General features: G+C 44.9%; 1 protein-coding gene and 1 long non-coding RNA gene across 10 annotated transcripts in view; one reads left to right on the plus strand and one right to left on the minus strand.

Annotated features, from left to right (window-relative positions):
• LOC141054225 (uncharacterized) overlaps positions 1-23,031 on the minus strand; it is a 140,436-nt gene extending 117,405 nt beyond the window's left edge. The window contains exon 1 of the long non-coding RNA XR_012221383.1: positions 22,893-23,031. This is a non-coding gene — a long non-coding RNA (uncharacterized lncRNA). The remainder of the gene's footprint in view (positions 1-22,892) is intronic.
• LOC141054222 (aldehyde oxidase 1-like) overlaps positions 1-23,359 on the plus strand; it is a 409,838-nt gene that overhangs the window by 314,810 nt on the left and 71,669 nt on the right. For all 9 annotated transcript variants that reach the window (XM_073551460.1, XM_073551462.1, XM_073551454.1 and 6 more), the window contains 3 exons: positions 8,450-8,536; positions 11,134-11,325; positions 22,562-22,789. In XM_073551460.1, coding sequence (XP_073407561.1) covers positions 8,450-8,536; positions 11,134-11,325; positions 22,562-22,789 — 507 coding nt within the window. The remainder of the gene's footprint in view (positions 1-8,449; positions 8,537-11,133; positions 11,326-22,561; positions 22,790-23,359) is intronic.

A 23,359-nucleotide genomic window follows, 5' to 3' on the forward strand; every position in this document is an offset into this window, starting at 1 on the left:
ACCCATCACACATCCTCCATCTCATAGTCCCGTGTCCATACACCCATCATACATAACCTCCATCCCATAGTCCCATGCCCATATACCCATCACACATATCCTCCATCCCATAGTCCAGTGCCCATATACCCATCACACATGCTCCATTCCATAGTCCCTTGCCTATATACCCATCATACACATCCTCCATCCCATAGTCCCATGCCCATATACCCATCATACAAATCCTCCATCCCATAGTCCTGTGCACGTATACCCATGATACATATCCTCCATCCCATAGTCCCGTGCCCATAGACCCATCATACATATCCTCCATCCCATAGTCCCGTGCCAATATACCCATCAAACATATCCTCCATCCCACATTCCTATGTCCATATATGTATCATACATATCCTCCATCGCATAATCCTGTGCCCATATACCCATTATACATATCCTCCATCCCATAGTCATATGCCCATATACACATCAATCATTCTCTATCCTATAGTCCAGTGCCCATATACCCATCACACATCCTCCATCCCATAGTCCAGTGCAAATATACTCATCATACATAACCTCCATCCCCTAGTCCCATGCCCATATACCCATCATACATATCCTCCATCCCATAATCCCGTGCCCATATACCCATCATACATAACCTCCATCCCCTAGTCCCATGCCCATATACCCATCATACATATCCTCCATCCCATAGTCCCTTCCCCATATACCCATCATACACATCCTCCATCCCATAGTCCCTTGCCCATATACCCATCATACATATCCTCCATCCCATAGTCCCGTGCCCATATATCCATGATACATATCCTCCATCCCATAGTCTAATGCCAATATACCATCATACACATCCTCCATCCCATAGTCCCGTGCCCATATACCCATTAAACATATCCTCCATCTCATAATCTCATGCCCATATACACATCACACATTCTCTATCCCATAGTCCAGTGCCCATATACCCATCACACTTCCTCCATCCCATAGTCTAATGACAATATACCATCATACACATCCTCCATCCCATAGTCCTGTGCCCATTTACCCATCATACATATCTTCCTTCCCATATTCCTGTGTCCATATACGTATCATACATATCCTCCATCCCATAGTCCCGTGTCCATATACCCATTAAATATATCCTCCATCTCATAGTCTCATGCCCATATACACATCACACATTCTCTATCCCATAGTTCACTGCCCATATACCCATCACACTTTCTCCATCCCATAGTCCTGTGCCCATACACCCATCATACATATCCTCCATCCCATCATCCCGTGCCTATATACCCATCATACATATCCTCCATCGCATAGTCCCTTGCCCATATACCCATCATACACATCCTCCATCCCATAGTCATATGCCCATATACACATCATTCTCTATCCTATAGTCCAGTGCCCATATACCCATCATACACATCCTCCATCCCATAGTCCCATCTTTCATATCCTCCATCCCATAGTCCCATGCCCCTATACCCATGATACATATCCTCCATCCCATAGTCCAGTGCCAATATACCCATCATACTTATCTTCCATCCCTTAGTCCCGTGCCCACATACTCATCATACACATCCTCCCACCCATAGTCCCACGCCCATATACCCATCATATATATCCTCCATCCCATAGTCCCATGCCCATATACCCATGATACATATTCTCCATCCCATAGTCCCATGCCCATATACTTATCACGCATCCTCCATTCCATAGTCCAGTGTCCATATACCCATCACACATCATCCATCCCATAGTCCCTTGCCCATATACCCATCACACATCCTTCATGCCATAGTCCAGTGCCCATATGCCCATTACACTACCTCCATCCCATAGTCCCATGCCCATATACCCAAACATATCCTCCATCCCATAGTCCCATGCCCATATACCCAAACATATCCTCCATCCCATAGTCCCATGCCCATATACCCATCATACATAGCCTCCATCCCATAGTCCCGTGCCCATATACCTATCATACATATCCTCCGTACCATAGTCCCTTGCCCATATACCCATCATACACATCCTCCATACCATAGTCCCTTGCCCATATACCCATCATACACATCCTCCCACCCATAGTCCCGTGCCCATATACCCATGATACATATCCTCCATCCCATAGTCCCGTGCCCATAGACCCATCATACATATCCTCCATCCCATAGTCCCGTGCCAATATACCCATCAAACATATCCTCCATCCCACATTCCTATGTCCATATATGTATCATACATATCCTCCATCGCATAATCCTGTGCCCATATACCCATTATACATATCCTCCATCCCATAGTCATATGCCCATATACACATCAATCATTCTCTATCCTATAGTCCAGTGCCCATATACCCATCACACATCCTCCATCCCATAGTCCAGTGCAAATATACTCATCATACATAACCTCCATCCCCTAGTCCCATGCCCATATACCCATCATACATATCCTCCATCCCATAATCCCGTGCCCATATACCCATCATACATAACCTCCATCCCCTAGTCCCATGCCCATATACCCATCATACATATCCTCCATCCCATAGTCCCTTCCCCATATACCCATCATACACATCCTCCATCCCATAGTCCCGTGCCCATATATCCATGACACATATCCTCCATCCCATAGTCTAATGCCAATATACCATCATACACATCCTCCATCCCATAGTCCCGTGCCCATATACCCATCATACATATCCTCCATCCCATAGTCCCGTGCCCATATATCCATGATACATATCCTCCATCCCATAGTCTAATGCCAATATACCATCATACACATCCTCCATCCCATAGTCCCGTGCCCATATACCCATTAAACATATCCTCCATCTCATAATCTCATGCCCATATACACATCACACATTCTCTATCCCATAGTCCAGTGCCCATATACCCATCACACTTCCTCCATCCCATAGTCTAATGCCAATATACCATCATACACATCCTCCATCCCATAGTCCTGTGCCCATTTACCCATCATACATATCTTCCTTCCCATATTCCTGTGTCCAAATACGTATCATACATATCCTCCATCCCATAGTCCCGTGTCCATATACCCATTAAATATATCCTCCATCTCATAGTCTCATGCCCATATACACATCACACATTCTCTATCCCATAGTTCACTGCCCATATACCCATCACACTTTCTCCATCCCATAGTCCTGTGCCCATACACCCATCATACATATCCTCCATCCCATCATCCCGTGCCTATATACCCATCATACATATCCTCCATCACATAGTCCCTTGCCCATATACCCATCATACACATCCTCCATCCCATAGTCATATGCCCATATACACATCAATCATTCTCTATCCTATAGTCCAGTGCCCATATACCCATCATACACATCCTCCATCCCATAGTCCCATCTTTCATATCCTCCATCCCATAGTCCCATGCCCCTATACCCATGATACATATCCTCCATCCCATAGTCCAGTGCCAATATACCCATCATACTTATCTTCCATCCCTTAGTCCCGTGCCCACATACTCATCATACACATCCTCCCACCCATAGTCCCACGCCCATATACCCATCATATATATCCTCCATCCCATAGTCCCATGCCCATATACCCATGATACATATTCTCCATCCCATAGTCCCATGCCCATATACTTATCACGCATCCTCCATTCCATAGTCCAGTGTCCATATACCCATCACACATCATCCATCCCATAGTCCCTTGCCCATATACCCATCACACATCCTTCATGCCATAGTCCAGTGCCCATATGCCCATTACACTACCTCCATCCCATAGTCCCATGCCCATATACCCAAACATATCCTCCATCCCATAGTCCCATGCCCATATACCCATCATACATAGCCTCCATCCCATAGTCCCGTGCCCATATACCTATCATACATATCCTCCGTACCATAGTCCCTTGCCCATATACCCATCATACACATCCTCCATACCATAGTCCCTTGCCCATATACCCATCATACACATCCTCCCACCCATAGTCCCGTGCCCATATACCCATGATACATATACTCCATCCCATAGTCCCGTGCCCATCACACATCCTCCATCCCATAGTCTAGTGCCCATATACCCATCACACATCCTCCATCCTATAGTCCCATGCCTATATACCCATCATACACATCCTCCATCCCATAGTCCCATGCCCATAGGGCATGTTTTGGGCACCACATTTTAAAAGGCCCAGTTTTGGGCACCACATTTTAAAAAAGACATCAACAAACTGGAGCAAGTTCAGAAAAGAGCAACCAGAATGGTGACCGGTCTGCAAACCCTGTCTTATGAGGAAAGGTTGCAGGATTTGGGATTGTTTAGTTTGCAAAAGAGAAGACTGAGAGGAGACTTAATAGCTGTCTACAAATATCTCAAGGGCTGTCACATTGTAGAAGGATCATCTTTATTCTCATTTGCACAAGGAAAGACTAGAAGCAATGGGATGAAACTGAATGGGAGGAGACACAGATTAGATATTAGAAAAAACTTTTTGACAGTTAGAGTGATCAATGAGTGGAACAAGCTGCCACGAGAAGTGGTGAGTTCTCCTTCAATGGATGTCTTCAAACAGAGGCTGGACAGACATCTGACTGGGATGATTTAGCAAATCCTGCTTTGAGCAGGGGGTTGGACCAGATGGCCCAGGAGGTCCCTTCCAACTCTACGATTCTATGATTCTATGATAGACCCATCATACATCTCCTCCATCCCATAGTCCCGTGCCAATATACCATCAAACATATCCTCCATCCCACATTCCTATGTCCATATATGTATCATACATATCCTCCATCACATAATCCTGTGCCCATATACCCATTATACATATCCTCCATCCCATAGTCATATGCCCATATACACATCAATCACTCTATCCTATAGTCCAGTGCCCATATACCCATCACACATCCTCCATCCCATAGTCCAGTGCAAATATAGTCATCATACATAACCTCCATCCCCTAGTCCCATGCCCATATACCCATCATACATATCCTCCATCCCATAGTCCCTTCCCCATATACCCATCATACACATCCTCCATCCCATAGTCCCTTCCCCATATACCCATCATACACATCCTCCATCCCATAGTCCCTTGCCCATATACCCATCATACATATCCTCCATCCCATAGTCCCTTGCCCATATACCCATCATACATATCCTCCATCCCATAGTCCCGTGCCCATATATCCATGATACATATCCTCCATCCCATAGTCTAATGCCAATATACCATCATACACATCCTCCATCCCATAGTCCAGTGCCCATATACCCATCATACATAACCTCCATCCCCTAGTCCCATGCCCATATACCCATCATACATATCCTCCATCCCATAGTCCCTTCCCCATATACCCATCATACACATCCTCCATCCCATAGTCCCTTGCCCATATACCCATCATACATATCCTCCATCCCATAGTCCCGTGCCCATATACCCATTAAACATATCCTCCATCTCATAATCTCATGCCCATATACACATCACACATTCTCTATCCCATAGTCCAGTGCCCATATACCCATCACACTTCCTCCATCCCATAGTCTAATGACAATATACCATCATACACATCCTCCATCCCATAGTCCTGTGCCCATTTACCCATCATACATATCTTCCTTCCCATATTCCTGTGTCCATATACGTATCATACATATCCTCCATCCCATAGTCCCGTGTCCATATACCCATTAAATATATCCTCCATCTCATAGTCTCATGCCCATATACACATCACACTCTCTATCCCATAGTTCAGTGCCCATATACCCATCACACTTTCTCCATCCCATAGTCCTGTGCCCATACACCCATCATACATATCCTCCATCCCATCGTCCCGTGCCTATATACCCATCATACATATCCTCCATCGCATAGTCCCTTGCCCATATACCCATCATACACATCCTCCATCCCATAGTCCCTTGCCCATATACCCATCATACACATCCTCCATCCCATAGTCCCATGCCCATATACCCATCTTTCATATCCTCCATCCCATAGTCCCATGCCCCTATACCCATGATACATATCCTCCATCCCATAGTCCAGTGCCAATATACCCATCATACTTATCTTCCATCCCTTAGTCCCGTGCCCACATACTCATCATACACATCCTCCCACCCATAGTCCCACGCCCATATACCCATCATATATATCCTCCATCCCATAGTCCCATGCCCATATACCCATGATACATATTCTCCATCCCATAGTCCCATGCCCATATACTTATCACGCATCCTCCATTCCATAGTCCAGTGTCCATATACCCATCACACATCATCCATCCCATAGTCCCTTGCCCATATACCCATCACATATTCTCTATCCCATAGTCCAGTGCCCATATACCCATCACACATCCTTCATGCCATAGTCCAGTGCCCATATTCCCATTACACTTCCTCCATCCCATAGTCCCATGCCCATATACCCAAACATATCCTCCATCCCATAGTCCCATGTCCATATACCCAAACATATCCTCCATCCCACAGTCCCATGCCCATATACCCATCATACATAGCCTCCATCCCATAGTCCCGTGCCCATATACCTATCATACATATCCTCCGTACCATAGTCCCTTGCCCATATACCCATCATACACATCCTCCATACCATAGTCCCTTGCCCATATACCCATCATACACATCCTCCCACCCATAGTCCCGTGCCCATATACTCATGATACATATACTCCATCCCATAGTCCCGTGCCCATATGCCCATCACACATCCTCCATCCCATAGTCTAGTGCCCATATACCCATCACACATCCTCCATCCCATAGTCCCATGCCCATATACCTATCATACATATCTTCCATCCCATAGTCCCGTGCCCATATACCCATCACACGTCCTCCATCCCATAGTCCCGAGCCAGGTGGCGCTGAGCAGGAAGTTCCTGGAGATGTACTGTTATGTAACCTGGCAGTGTGGCTTTGTGTGCGGCTCTGTGTGCAGCCGCTGATGATGCGATTTTCTACGCCGATAACAATAGAGCACGGCAGTAATAGAGGAGGGGGTGATTTATTTTTGTCATGTGCTCTCTGCTCCTTTTGGGGGGGCAGACAATGGCTGGGAGCTTATGTTCCCAGGGATGCTAGATTTCTCCCACCCAGTCAGTGTCTGCTGGGGTGTTGTGGAGCAGGAAAGCTGTTGCTCATAGCAACCAATCACAGCTCAGATTTAATCTTTTAAACAGGTCTGGTTTGCTCATAGCAACCAATCACAGCTCAGATTTAATCTTTTAAACAGGTCTGGTTTGCTCATAGCAACCAATCACAGCTCAGATTTAATCTTTTAAACAGGTCTGGTTTGCTCATAGCAACCAATCACAGCTCAGATTTAATCTTTTAAACAGGTCTGGTGAAATGAAAGATGCTTAGTGAGTGGTTGCTATGGGCAACACAGGCAGTGTAACCTGTTGTGGTCATGAAGATGTGCCTATGAAATAGATATATTAGATATTTATTATATGCATATATATATATATACACTCAAGTCCTCAGACAGTTCTCTTCTCCTCTTTATGCTTAGTGTGGCACACACAGACACACAATGCAAAGCTTGAGTTGACCTGGTTTTTATCTGGTTTCAGCTGTGGTTTTCATATTACCAACACCTTTTTCTTGCCACAGGTAAGTTTGAACGAGCATCACATTCTTGAAACAAAGTGGGTTACCCACAATTTTGGAAAGGTGCCAACAATTTTGTCCTGCCCTTTTTCTTTGAGAAATAAAGTCCAATTTGCATTTTTTCTCATTTTTTTGTGTTGTTCCAATACACACAAAAGAAATAAACGTGTAATTGCAATAACTTCATTTTCTGCAACAATGTAAAGTGTGTCAACACTTTTGCTCATGACTGTATATTGTAGAACTATTTATTTTTGCATTACTATTATTTTTTTATTATTCATATTTATTGTACTCACCCATGGTTATCCTTTTCATGTATCCATATTCCATACTCCTTTTTATTGCTATTATATTCCATATTACCCATTGACCTTTTGTAAGAAAAATATCTTTAAGTTCCTCCATTGTTTGAAGTTGTTTCATCATCCTGCGTGACTCTATTTTTAATTATCATTTTATTATGTCATAATTTAAGACTTATGTCTTTTTTCCATCGGTGCATATCAACTTTAATTATTTATAGGTGATGTTAGTATTTTTGAGTTAGTGTATTATGCTGTCCATGATGCAAAAATGATGTATTTCCCCTTTTTCCACATATTTGTACTTTTGTGCAAATTCTCTGTTCTGTAGTGTGATTTATTTTCCTGATGTCATGTAGCAGACTTCTGATGGTTATTTTTTTGTTGTAGGTTGGGTTTATGAATGATGGAAAAATCGTAGGTGCTGATGTCACTTTCTACACCAATGCTGGATGCAGCCCTGATGAATCTATTCTGGTAACCATACTGTTCCTATTGTATAAGCTGATGCTTCAATTAGGGCAGTCATTATTAGAAGTAAATATAATGACTTGTCTCCATACAAATCCATCTAAAGCTGTCATTATTTGCAATGACGGTGTACACAGGGTGCAGAATTATTAGGCAAATTAGTATTTTGATCACACCATCCTTTTTATACATGTTGTCCTACTCCAAGCTGTATAGGCTTTAAAGCCAACTGCCAATTATGTACATCAGGAGATTTGCATCTCTGTAACGAGGAGGGGTGTGGTCTAATGACATCACCTATATAAGGTGTGCTTAATTATTAGGAAACTTCCTTTCCTTTGGCAAAATGGGTCAGAAGAGAGATTTGTCGGACTCTGAAAAGTCAAAAATTGTGAGATGTCTTGCAGAGGGATGAATCTTGAAATTGCCAAACTTTTGAAGCATGATCACCGAACAATGAAGCGTTTCATGGCAAATATCCAACAGGGTCGCAAGAAGCGTGTTGATAAAAAAAGGGGCAAAATAACTGCCCATGAATTGAGGAAAATCAAGTGTGAAGCTGCCAAGATGCCATTTGCCACCAGTTTTGCCATATTTCAGAGCTGCAGTGGTACTGGAGTATCAAAAAGCTCAAGGTGTGCCATACTCAGGGACATGGCCAAGGTAAGGAAGACTGAAAAACTACCACCTTTCAACAAGAAACATAAGATAAAACGTCAAGACTGGGCCAAGAAATATCTTAAGATTGATTTTTCTAAGATTTTATGGACTGATGAAATGAGAGTGACTCTTGATTGGCCAGAAGGATGGGCCCGAGGCTAGATCAGTAAAGGGCAGAGAGCTCCACTCCGACTCAGACGCCAGCAAGGTGGAGGTGGGGTACTGGTATGGGCTGGTATCATCAAAGATGAACTTGTGGGACCTTGTGGGGTTGAGGATGGAGTGAAGCTCTACTCCCAGAGCTACTGGCAGTTTCTGAAAGACACCTTCTTCAAGCAGTGGTACAGGAAGAAGTTAGTATCGTTCAAGAAAAACATGATTTTCATGCAGGACAATGCTCCATCACATGCATCCAAATACTCCACAGCATGGCTGGCCAGTAAAGGTCTAAAAGAAGAAAAAATAATGACATGGCCCCCTTGTTCACCTGATCTGAACCCCATAGAGAACCTGTGGTCCCTCATAAAATGTGAGCTCTACAGGGAGGGAAAACAGTACACCTCTCTCCGAACAGTGTCTGGGAGGCTGTGGTGGCTGCGGCACGCAATGTCGATCGTAAACAGATCAAGCAACTGACAGAATCTATGGATGGAAGGCTTTTGAGTGTCATCGTAAAGAAAGGTGGCTTTATTGGTCACTGATTTTTTTTTTTGTTTTGTTTTTGAATGTCAGAAATGTTTATTTCTAAATTTTGTGTTGCTCTATTGGTTTACCTGGTGAAAATAAACAAGTGAGATGGGTATATATTTGGTTTTTATTAAGTCGCCTAATAATTCTGCACAGTAATAGTTACCTGCAAAAACAGATATCCTCCTAAGATAGCCAAATCTAAAAAACCCCACTCCAACTTCCAAAAATATTAAGCTTTGATATCTATGAGTCTTTTGGGTTGATTGAGAACATAGTTGTTATTCAATAATAAAAAGAATCCTCTCAAATACAACTTGCCTAATAATTCTGCACACGGTGTATAACCAAGTGCTATTTATAATATTGTATTCTAGATATTATACGATTTAGCTTCTGCTGCCGCTATGTATCACTGTACAGAGCTGGGTGTAGAATGAGTTAACGGAGACAGATAGCTCATTCTCAGCTTGTTTATGACCACAAAGTCAAAATTTCATCTGGTGATAATTCAGCATAGAAAAGGGTTCAACAGTAGATAAAGCTTACAAATCGAGTCATCAGAAAGAGCTCACTGACAGATTCACTGATAACTCATTATGCAGTCTCGGTACTGCGATTCATAGGGGTTCAACATTTTTAATGAAACCTTATTGAAATTTTTTTTTTTTTTTTTTTTTTTTTTTTTTTTTTACACAAAAATTCATACATGTAAGTAAAAAAAGCTCCAAACGGCTTCCCCATATTCTTAAACCAGTCAGCAGGGTTCTTTATGTGAATGATGAGCAGCATGATGTAGGGGCTCAGAGCCTGATTCCATCGGTGTCATTTACTGGGCTGTGTGTTGCTGTTTCAATAAAATCAGTGTTTTATCAGCAGGAGATTATCACTACAGGACTGACTTCCTTGTGCCTTCTAGAAAACTGCTCAGTGTAACCCCTCCCCCACCACTGATTAGCAGCTTTTTGTCAATGTACAGTATACAAAGAAAGCTGCCAATCAATAATGTGGGCGGAGTAATACACAGCTCAGCATTTGAGCACTGCTAGATCTGCAGCAGAGAAAACAGTAATTGTATCAATGTGACACCATGTACTACTAGTACTTAAATAACACTCCATGCAATATCAGATGAAGGTAACTGTCTACATCTATACGCTTTCTTATAGTGGCGAGGGAATTTAATACAGTATGTTAATGAAAAATGACAACCTGTAAATGACATTGCTGGATTGCTGTCTTATTTGTAATTTCAGGTGATAATAGTGGCACTGCTTAAGATGGACAGTGCATATAGCTTCCTCAATCTTAACTGTCGTGGAAAGGCTTGCAAGACAAACCTGCCTTCTAATACAGCCTTCCGTGGATTTGGCTTTCCCCAGACTGGTTTTATCACAGAAACCATTATGGATGCCGTGGCTACAAAGTGTGGATTGCCACCTGACCAGGTAAACTTAGTTATTGACATTCACTGGAGCAGTGTATTGATATAACCCTTTATTTTATACTTACAATGCTTTATTTTCCCATCTCAAAGTGCTTAAAAGGATTTTCATAGTACAGCTTAATCAACAGATCTTAGAATAAAAATAAGTTCCATAGTTATGTATTAAAAAAATGTACCTGTGCGGAGATAATAAGATCACTGTGCCCAGGGTTGGACAGGGAATAACATTCAGTCCTGCATTTGAAAGCTCACAGGCCGGCTCCGGCTCCATTCCCTTCTCCAGATTGAGGTCTCTACTACTTAAATGACCCTGTCTGCATTAAATCAAGATCTACTACATGACCTATAATACCACCATGCTGGTTATTAAAGAAGCACTCCAGTCTATATATTTTAATAAATGTGTGTAAATATGCATGTAAGGTGAGTGTATTAATATACCCGCCTACTGCCGCCGTCTCCGGATCTAGCACCATTCTGCTTCGCTTCTCAATAACACTAACGCAATGCCAACAAGCCGACTAACTCTATGACCTGGAAGTGGCTTTTACAGGATATGTTCCCACGGTCAGTAAACACTGCAGGTTGGACGTTGTGGATCACCCGCCAGGGCAGTGGGGTACTCGGTACCGGGCCGGTGTCTCAGAGGGATGTGTCACGGTGGCGGTGACCCGGTCCGTGGCCCAGGGCGTCCATGCAAAAGGGGTGAAACGTAGCTGAATAAAGTTTATAGGTGGATGATACGTGACGCCACCTGTGGTGCTCAGCAATGAAGGGGTTAAGCCGATGCTGCAGGCAGATCCTCTGGGACAGATGGTATAAGGCAGCAAGATGTAAGTGCTCCCCACAGGTAGAGCTGTAGTCCCAGGGCAGTAGTAATAGGTGTTGAGGAAGAGGGTGCAGTGTTAGGCACAGAGATGTAGCAGTGCTGAAGGGGTTGCAGGAAGAAGGCAATGACACAACAGGGTGCAGTTTCCTTTACCTTTACTGTGCTTTGTAAGTGCAGTCCAGGATCCAGATTACAAATGGAACAGGAATTGATCAGCTGGGAAGCAACTTAGGAATCTCTCTATGCAGATGGGTTGTGTAGTCTCCTTTCTAGCGCTTATCTGAGGCACTTGCAGTACTGAGTTACACTGAAGTTCCCCTTGCTTGCTCTCTTTAGAACTCCCCTCGTATGGCAGACAGCCGTAGCCTCCTTTTTCTGGCTCACACAAGTTGCTGCTGTGCCTCCTAGTCTTAGTTGGGAACAGAGCATTTACAGCTTCTCGTTCCTCCGGTTTCTGCTGCAGGACCATCAGCATCCATACTGTCAGGAACACCGCACTGAGCTTGCTCACTGAGCCAGTGTGCGTGTCCTGAGTAAAGCGAACTGTGCTCAAAGATACCTATGGAGCGGGCAGCAGCCGAATAGGTGCGTACTTCAGAACGGCAGGACCTGAAGAACGTGACTGCTAGGGGCGTGGCCTAAACTCCAGAGAGCTAGGAGCTGCAAGAGAACTCCTAGCAGGGTAACAGAGAGACAAAGTTACCAAGGGGCATAGACAGGGAGGATAGTCAGGACGTATCCAATGAGTCATACACAGAGATAGCTGCAAGGTACAAGAGGGGCGAGCAGAGAGTAGTCAGAAAACAGGCAACGAGTCATACACAGAGAGGGTAGCGCAGTACAGAATCAACAGGCAAACTCACAACGGGGAACAGAACCGGGTCAGAACCATATAAACAAGCTATAACAACGAACAGGCACAGGCACACGGAGGTCACCACACTCGGCCAAAGGCAAAAGTATAACTGACAGGGATTGGAGCTTCCCAGGGGTTTAAGAAGCTCTTCCAGAACCAAAAAGAGGCCACAATCATTAACCTGAGGTGTGCAGGTCAAAACCTGCACTGAGCTCCAGACATTAACCCCTGACGTGCAGCTCAAAAACCTGCACTGCGATCACAACAGTACCCCCCTCTCAACGGAGGGCCTCTGGACCCCCAGGCTTCCCCAGGTACTTGGCATGTAAAGCCAGAACCAGGCGATCTGCATGTACAGAGCAAGCAGGGACCCATGAGCGCTCCTCTGGTCCATATCCCTTCCAGTGGACCAGATACTGCAAAGAGCGGCGCACCCGCCGAGAGTCCACAATATGTCCGACCTCATACTCCAATTGACCCTCCACCAGCACTGGAGGAACAACAGGCTCGCAGTCCTCTTTGACAGAACCTACGGATTTCAACAGAGAGTTATGGAACACATTGGATATTTTTAAGGAGGCAGGGAGACGCAACTTATATGCCACTGGGTTGACTATCTCCATAATCTCGTACGGACCAATGAACTTTGGTCCCAACTTAGCTGATGGTACCTTTAAGTTGATGTTACGTGTGGAAAGCCAAACTTTCTCTCCCACCTGAAACATGTCTCCCGAGGCTCTCTTTTTGTCTGCAAAATATTTGTACCTCCCCTGGGCCGAGAGATATTACGCTGGACTTCAGCCCAGAGGTTTTTTACCCGTTGAACGGACCCCTCTACCCCTGGACAACCGGAATCCACCAGTGAAAACTCCCCAAAATGCGGATTAAACCCATAGTTAATCAGGAATGGGGACATGTTGGTGGACTGACTGCGAATTCCGCCAACGGTAAGGCATCACACCAATCGTCCTGTCTGGCGGAGATCAGACACCTGAGAATTTGTTCCAGGGATTGATTGGTGCGTTCTGTCTGACCATTACTCTCCAGGTGATATGCTGACGAGAAGGAGAGTGAGATGCCCGATTTCATACAGAACGCCCTCCAAAATTTGGCCACAAACTACACACCTCTGTCAGACACCACATTCAGGGGTACCCCTGCAATCGGACCACATGCTGCACAAACAACCTTGACAATGTTTCTGCTGAGGGTAATGCTGCCAAGGGAATGAAATGGGCCTATTTAGAAAACCTATCCACCACCACCCAGATCACGGTATTGCCCCTGGAAGGTGGAAGGCCGGTAATAAAATCCATGGAAAGATGAGTCCATGGCCTATCAGGAACCAGTAAAGGTATGAGTTCCCCAGCCGGCCGGTTCTGCAAGCTTTTGGAACGGGCACACACACCACAAGCAGAAACAAATTTCTTGACATCGGACCTTAGTGAAGGCCACCAAAAACCCCTGGCTACTGCCTCTCTAGTGGCCGTGATACCTGGATGAGCACTCAGCCTAATCTCATGAAACTCCTGCAAAAGTCTAGGCCGCAATAAATCTGGAACAAACAATTTATCCCCTGGCCTGGTTGCCGGAGCTAGGGCCTGAGCCCTTAGAATTTCTTGTTCCCACTCAGATGAGACCCCCGCCACTACCACCCCTGGGGGGGAAGAATGGAGGATGGCTGCTCGGGGGGAGACACCGGGTCAAAGCTTCTGGACAGGGCATCCGCTTTAACATTGATGGAGAACTGAAATCGTGAAAAAAAAAGTGACCAACGGGTTTGTCTAGGAGTAAGCCTCTTAGCAGATTCATGGTATGCCAAATTTTTGTGATCCGTGACAACCGCGATAGGGTGAGCCGCCCTTTCCAAAAAGTGCCTCCATTTCTCCAACGCCAGCTTGACCGCAAGAAGTTCTCTATTGCCTACATCATAATTTCTCTCGGCTGAAGAGAACTTCTTGGAGAAGAAGGCACAGGGTCTGAGATTGGTAAGGGTGGCCGGACCCTGGGACAGCACTGCCCCCACCCATACTTCAGAAGCATCCACCTCCACAATGAATGGTTTGGACGGGTCCAGTTGGACCAACACCGGGGCGGATATGAAACATTTCTCAATAGCTGAGAAGGACTCCTTAGCGAGTGCAGACCAATTTTTTACATCAGCGCCCTTCCGGGTAAGATCCGTGAGTGGTTTAACCACTTGTGAGAAACCTTTAATGAATCTCCGATAATAGTTCGCAAATCCTAAGAAGCGCTGGAGCCCCTTGAGATCTCGAGGCTGAACCCAGTCAGCGATCGCCAGCACCTTCTTAGGATCCATGCGAAACCCCTCACAGGACACAATCAACCCCAAAAAAGACAGTTCCTGTACAAAAAATGAACATTTTTCCAATTTAGCGAACAATTGGTTCTCCCTGAGTCTCTGGAGAACTGTCTGTAGATGTTGCAAGTGAGATTGGCTGTCCGGGGAATACAGCAAAATGTCATCCAAATAAATAATAACAAAACGGCCTATCAGGTCAGAAAACACCACATTGATGAAATTCTGGAAAATAGTGGGCGCATTAGTTAACCCAAACGGCATTTCCAGGTTTTCAAAGAGTCCCTCTGATGTGAGGAACGCAGTTTTCCACTCGTACCCTTCCCAAACCCTTATCAGATTATAGGCCCCCCGGAGATATAACTTGCAGAACCATTGGGACCCAACTAACTGGTTACATAAGTCTGGGATGAGGGGAAGCAGGTAGGTGTTCCTAACCGTTATCTTGTTCAGTTCCCGAAAGTCGAGGCACGGCCGCAAACCACCATCTTTCTTCTTCACAAAGAAGAATCCTGCTGCCACAGGTGACACAGAAGGCCTGAAATGCCCTTTGCGGAGACTCTCAGCTATGTACTCCTTCATGGCTTGGCGCTCAGGCCCAGACAAATTGAACAATCGAGCCTTAGGTAACTTGGCTCCGGGTACTAAATCAATGGCACAATCGTAGGGCCTATGTGGTGGCAGCGCCTCAGCCTCACTTTCGGAAAAAAAGTCTTTGAAATCCTTCAGGTACTCCGGAATACCTTCCAGACCGACAGACGACACAGATACGGATTTAACAGCGTTAACAAGGTGTCCCAGGTTACCACATTAATCCTTGCATCCCCATTGAGTGATCTCCCCTGTAACCCAATCAATGGTATGATTATGGCGTTGAAGCCAAGGCATCCCCAGTACCAGTCCTGCAGGCAAGTTATCTAGCACAAGACAACTTAGTTTTTCCACATGAGTGGAACCCACTTTTAGAGAAAAAAGTTCAGACCTGCAACAGATACTGTCCTGGGTAAGAGGGGACGAGTCAATTGCCTTAAGTTTAACAGGATCCTGAAGCCTGACTGTCCCGATCTTATTAAGAGTCATAATTTTGGTATCAATCAGGTTCACAGCAGAACCACAGTCATCAAAAGCAGTAGTCTGAACCGGACCATTACCAAGTTCCAGTTCCACCTGCAGAACCATTTTTGCACGTGACTGCTGGGGGCGTGGCCTAAACTCCAGAGAGCTAGGAGCTGCAAGAGAACTCCTAGCAGGGTAACAGCGAGACAAGTTTACCAAGGGGCATATACAGGGAGGATAGTCAGGACGTAGTCAATGAGTCATACACAGAGATAGCTGCAAGGTACAAGAGGGGCGAGCAGAGAGTAGTCAGATAACAGGCAACGAGTCATACACAGAGAGGGTAGCGCAGTACAAAATCAACAGGCAAACTCACAACGGGGAACAGAACCGGGTCAGAACCATATAAACAAGCTATAACAACGAACAGGCACAGGCAAACGGAGGTCACCACACTCGGCCAAAGGCAAAAGTATAACTGACAGGGATTAGAGCTTCCCAGGGGTTTAAAAAGCTCTCCCAGAACCAAAAAGAGGCCACAATCATTAACCCGAGGTGTGCAGGTCAAAACCTGCACTGAGCTCCAGACATTAACCTCTGACGTGCAGCTCAAAAACCTGCACTGGGATCATGACACATATAACCTTGGATACCGGACTCCGGACCATGTGCTACAGCTAGAAGTGTGTTATGACTGAGTCACCGTAGGAGGCAAAAACAGAAATACTAGCTAAGTCCAGAAAACCAGAGAAGTTGGCAGCTATCGGATTGCAGACCCCTGAACCTAACAACAACAACTAGCAGTAGCCGTGGGGGGGTTCCTACGGTGCCCTAGACCCCTCGATCACAGCCGGAGAACTACATAGCCTAAAGACAGAAAGGGAAATCTAAACTGCCCCAGAGCAGACCCCAAAGCAATAGGCAGCCCCCAACATATAATGATGGTGATGCAAGATGAAAAAACACTCACACAGATAGAAAGATAGGCTGAGCAAATGATGGGGCCCAAGCTAACCAAATAGGACAGGATAGAAAAGCTGCTGTCTGCAATCCGCCAAAACCCTCTCAAAACAAGAGCCAACAGACTGATAGGGAAAAAAGCCCTGAAGATGCTAGGCTTCAAAAAGACTATCAGTACTCAGGTATTTTCTGAAGACAGAGCAAAAAGGAATTCAGCTCATCCAGCAGGGAAAGGCAGAAATCCAGAAAAACAAGGCAAAACAAAACCAAAACACAAATGCAAAAAGCAGAGCAGAAAACTTAGCTTTTGAGGAGCAGGAATCAGACTGGTCTCCAAGAAACCATCAGAGAAATCACCCGCAAGGCAGAAGGGCGTCGGCTGCCTTATATCCAGTCAGCAATTCCAGTCACCCAGTCATCATCATTCTCCTCAGGTGCTTTGTAATCAGCCTCACTACCTTCCTTCACCAGAAGAGGGAGTTCATCAGACCTCAATGGTGAAGGGAAAAATGAACTCACAACAGTACCTCCCCCTTGAGGAGGGGTCACCGAACCCTCATCCATGCCACCAGGGCGATCAGGGTGAGCCCGATAAAAGGCACGCACCAATCTTTTGGCATGAATATCAGAGGCAGAGACCCAGGAATTATCCTCCTGACCATAACCCTTCCACTTAACCAAATACTGGAGTCTCCGTCTAGCCAGATGGGAATCCAGTATCTTCTCTACCTCATATTCCATGTTACCTTCAAATAATACAGGGTCCGGAGGTGCCACCCCAGGAACTACTGGTTCAACAAACCTCTTCAACAAGGACTTATGAAACACATTATGAATTTTAAATGTGACGGGAAGAGAAACGAAAAGAGACCGGATTAATAATCTCCAAAATCTTGTAAGGTCCAATAAATCTAGGCTTAAACTTAGGAGAAGCCACCTTCATAGCGATATTTTTTGATAACCAAACCATATCACCAACCTTAAACTGTGGACCAATGGTGTGGTGTGGAAAACGCCCAATCCTGGGGATCGCCACGCAGCAAAGCGATGACAATTTTAACCTGCTGCGCGGAGCTCCCTGACAAGTTAGGCTTCAAGGCAAAAAATAATTTACAATTATTTCTGAAATTCAAAAATTTAGACCGATCCCCAAAAACACATCAGGAGTAGGGATGTTTGGTTCAGCAGCATGTGAATGAGCAAGGTAGGTGGAAATTCCCCGCACCTCCGCAGCGAGCTACTCCACACGATCAGACAATTGCTTTATCTCCATTGAGAGAAAAAAAAATTCCCCAGAGAAGTTGGCAGCTATCGGATTGCAGACCCCTGAACCTAACAACAACAACAACAACTAGCAGTAGCCGTGGGGGGTTCCCACGGTGCCCTAGACCCCTCGATCACAGCCAGAGTACTACATAGCCTAAAGAGAGAAAAGGAAATCTAAACTGCCCCAGAGCAGACCCCAAAGCAATAGGCAGCCCCCAACATATAATGACGGTCATGCAAGATGAAAAAACACTCACACAGATAGGCTGAGCAAATGATGGGGCCCAAGCTAACTAAATAGGACAGGATAGAAAAGCTGCTGTCTGCAATCCGCCAAAACCCTCTCAAAACAAGAGCCAACAGACTGATAGGGAAAAAAGCCCTGAAGACGCTAGGCTTCAAAAAGACTATATCAGTACTCAGGTATTTTCTGAAGACAGAGCAAAAAGGAATTCAGCTCACCCAGCAGGGAAAGGCAGAAATCCAGAAAAACAAGGCAAAACAAAACCAAAACACAAATGCAAAAAGCAGAGCAGAAAACTTAACTTTTGAGGAGCAGGAATCAGACTGGTCTCCAAGAATCCCTCAGAAAAATCACCCGCAAGGCAGAAGGGCGTCGGCTGCCTTATATCCAGTCAGCAATTCCAGTCACCCAGTCATCATCATTCTGCTCAGGTGCTTTGTAATCAGCCTCACTACCTTCCTTCACCAGAAGAGGGAGTTCATCAGACCTCAATGGTGAAGGGGAAAATGAACTCACAACAGAAGTGAGCCTGAATTCTGCTCAATCCTCCAGCTCCTCTCTCCACGTCTGCACTCTTTTCCCTCTCCACAGAACTCCACTAACTTCCCTTTCCTGGCCCCAGAGAGCAGCTCCTCCCCCAATTTGGTTCAGAGCTCCCTCTGCTGGCCTGGAGTGGGAACTGTGCTGTGTGCTGATTTACCTGATAGAGAGACCCTTTCATTGCTTCCAAGAATGACATCACACTCCCTAGGAGGAAGGTAATGCCACTGTGGTGACCGTACTCCTGGGGGCGCCACATTTGCATATCTCCGCAGTGTCCAACCCGCAGCGTCCAGATGGAGACGGACATGTGGCATGTCTTTCCAGACTGCAGCAATTTATCTTGTAGAGACACGAGTCTCCGCAAGGTAAATGTTACCCGCACAATGTATAGGACGCGGTGAATCCGCACCGTTCAGTGGACACATGCGGATTCACCTGTGTTCAATAGCCGGCAGCGCTTTGACCACAGCGAATATGTGCTGTATCCAAAGTGCTGCCGATTTCTGAACGTCTGCACATACCCATGATGTAAGGCTAAGAAGCATCAGAACAAGGCTCCATTGGAAAAGCCATTTCCTGAGGGCTAGCTATTCGGAATTGTGATAACATCACTGAGAAACAGAGCTGAACAGCGCTGGATCCCAGAGTAAGTGGCAGTAGAAGAGTATATTAATACACTCTCCCTTCACACCATACACATATTTAATAAAAAAATATATAGATGAGAGGCTTCTTGTACTAAATCTCTCTACCAGGACTGGTATCACCACCATATAGTGACCTTATAATGGTAATATCAGTCCTAAACCAGTGCTCTGATGTTATTGCTGAATGTTATCATTCATTTATCCTTTTCTTTTTCATTTGGCCCAGACAGCTATGACATCTTCTTCCATCCAAAACTCGTCACTGCAAAATGTAACACAGAGAATCTGTGGCTTACTTCTTTCCAGGACCCTCCTCACACTCCACCACCCCTACACAAACCATATAGCACTATAACCAGTTCAATACACAGCGATAATGCTCCCACTTTAATAGTGTCATTCTTTTATGCCCAACACAATTCCTCCTGTGCTCTCCCTATATGATAATGAGTTAATGGGGGGGGTTTAAAAAGGGGTTTACATGCAGGACCTTTTGCAAAAGTTCTATCAAAGAACCTAGGTGCAGTCACAGGTCATAGTTCCAAATGTTTAAGACATCGAAAGGAATATGTGTTGCCGGACTTAGTTACTTCATCCCTACTGAAGCCTTATAGTGTTCTTGCCCACTATGATACCCCTTCCATATCCCCATAGAGTATTATGCCCCCAAAAATTCCCATATACACAATGATGTTCCCACATTTTTCCACCTACACAGCATGATAGCCCCACAAACCTCACACAATACGATGGTCACTCCAGCCCCCTTCACATTATGATTGCCACCACTAACCTCCACGTTGTATAATAATGTTTACCATAGCTCCCCACACACTGTGATAGTCCCGCCACAACATGATGTTATCCCCAGCCCCCCACACAGTATAATTGTTATCCCACAGTCCCTCACACAGATTGATGGTCCTCCCACAGCCCTAATACAGTATGATGGAGAGCTCCATATAGTATGATGGTCTCCCACACACATTGAGAGCCACCACTGTCCCCCACACAGCATGATGGTCACAGATCTCCACAAAGTATGATGGTTCCTTTATACAGGATGATGGTCCCACTATAGTCCCCCCCACAGCACAGTATGATTGTCTCCACAGCCACCCCCCACAAAGTATGATGGTTACCCCACAGAGGATGATGGTCCCACCACAGCCCCCACACACAGTATGTTGTTTCCCCCAACACAGGATGATGGTTGCACCACAGCCCCCCACACAGTATTATGGTTTCCTGACCCCAGTATTATCGTTCCACCAAAGTATGATGATCCCCCCACAGCATAATGGTCTCAACAGCCCTCCACAAAATATGATGGTTCCACCACAGTCCCATACACAGTATGAGGGTCTCAACTGCCCCAACACAGTATTATGCTTCCCCCACATAGTATGATGGTCCCCAAACATAGTATGATGGTCCCACTCAGCCCCAATACTGTATGATTGTCCCCCCACAGCCTTTTATATAGTGTTGTTCCATATAGACACCCATACAGTATGTGGGTCCCCCTCACAGCCCCAATTCAATATGATGGTCTCCCTTACAGTCAAAATAAAGTATTATGAAACCCTTTTCAGAACCAATACAGTATGATGATCCCCCTCACAGCCCCAATAAAGTCTGATGAATCTATTTACAGCCTCTATACAGTATCATGGGCCCACTTGCAGCCCCAATACTGTGTAATGCACCCCACAGTATTATGCGCAACACAGCTCACAAAAATCCCTTTACACTCACCTAATCCAGCCTCCACATCCACCGCAGATGCTGCTTCCTGTTGTATCATGTCTTGACAGATGGTGTAAGTAAAAATAAGAAGCTCACTGACTGATTCACTGATAACTAATTTTGCCGTTTACTATGTATTATGATGCATAGAAGGCTGTAGAAGCCAAATCGTTTACATGCAAACCCAACCTAGACATATATGGGAATGTCTATCCTTGCTGTGGAAAGAGCTCTTATAGGGTATGTGCACATTACATCTTTATTCTGGAGGCAGAGCTGCCAAGTTTTTCTAGGCCTGCAATCTTTTTCCGAAGCGTCATTACTGGCGGCATTGTCGTTGCTTTTTGTGCCACTAGCGTCTTTTCTGTATACTTTCCACTACAGTAGCAAGCAGCTTTCTAGCGGGAGACACACAAGTGTGAACATGCTGCTTCTTATAACTACTTCACGCTAAAGTAATTGCGCAAGGTAGCAAATCACAGAGCATGTGTTCAGCAATTTTGTTTTTACATAGCTATCCACAATTTTCATTTTTTGCCACATTTGTGTAGTGCTATCTCTGGCAGATTCCCGATGGAATCAGCCTGAAAAAGACATTGTATTCATGTATCCATAAATAATTGTTAAAAATGTAAATGAATTAGAAAGCAAGAGTAAAATCATAAGAGTATCTAACTTAGGGTTGATCAGTGGTTATCAAAGACGAGGAACATTAAGAGACATAAGCTTTGAAATTTTGCTGTAATTTCGGTTTTTGATGTTTTCAGGTCCGTGAGAAGAACATGTATAAAGACATTGGACGGACACATTATAAGCAGGAATTTGATTCCACCAATCTGATGCGTTGCTGGAACGAATGTTTGGATAAATCTTCTTATGCCAAGAGAAGAAACGAGGTCCAAAAATTCAATAATGAAAACTACTGGAAGAAGAAGGGCATTGCTATTATACCCCTAAAATTTACACTTGGATTTGTGGAGAAACTGTTTCACCAGGTCAGTGCACAGAAAGTAAACTAGCCTGAATTAAATGAGTCTCCCATACATTTTTTTTTATAAAGCATGCACCTTGCAATAAAATAATAAAAAGCATACTCGCCTTTCCAAACCATGCTGCTCCTCTTAGGCCACTACCCAGGTCCCCTGCCAGTCTCCATGGTTCCTCTTTCACCTGGAAACGTGACTGCTGCTGCCAATCACTGAAAGTCGATTAATGCATAATTTCTCCCTGCAAAATATGCTAATTTTGTAGAAAATGATGTGATGTTATACAGTGCTGTGCAAATTAATTGGGACAAAGCATTTTTTTTAAGTAAAATCGTAAGTTGGTTATTAGTCAGTGATTCAAACCAGTTTTAACTGCTTTGAACAGGCACTCACAGAGTTGTGGGGGGCCATTATACTGAGTGGAGACATTCTTGACATGGCAATGTCATGCAATCCCAGAAGAACCAGTGCAGACATTATTGGGAAGCCTCCTGTATCGGAGGTAGGTATAAGTGTTATTTTATGGAGCCAAACATGCGGATTGAGCAGCGGTTATCCGAGTACTGGACAACCCCTTTA

Source organism: Dendrobates tinctorius, unplaced genomic scaffold, assembly GCF_039654945.1.
Source record: "Dendrobates tinctorius isolate UK_male_01 unplaced genomic scaffold, ASM3965494v1 ptg000177l, whole genome shotgun sequence".
Classification (NCBI taxonomy): Eukaryota; Metazoa; Chordata; class Amphibia; order Anura; family Dendrobatidae; genus Dendrobates; species Dendrobates tinctorius.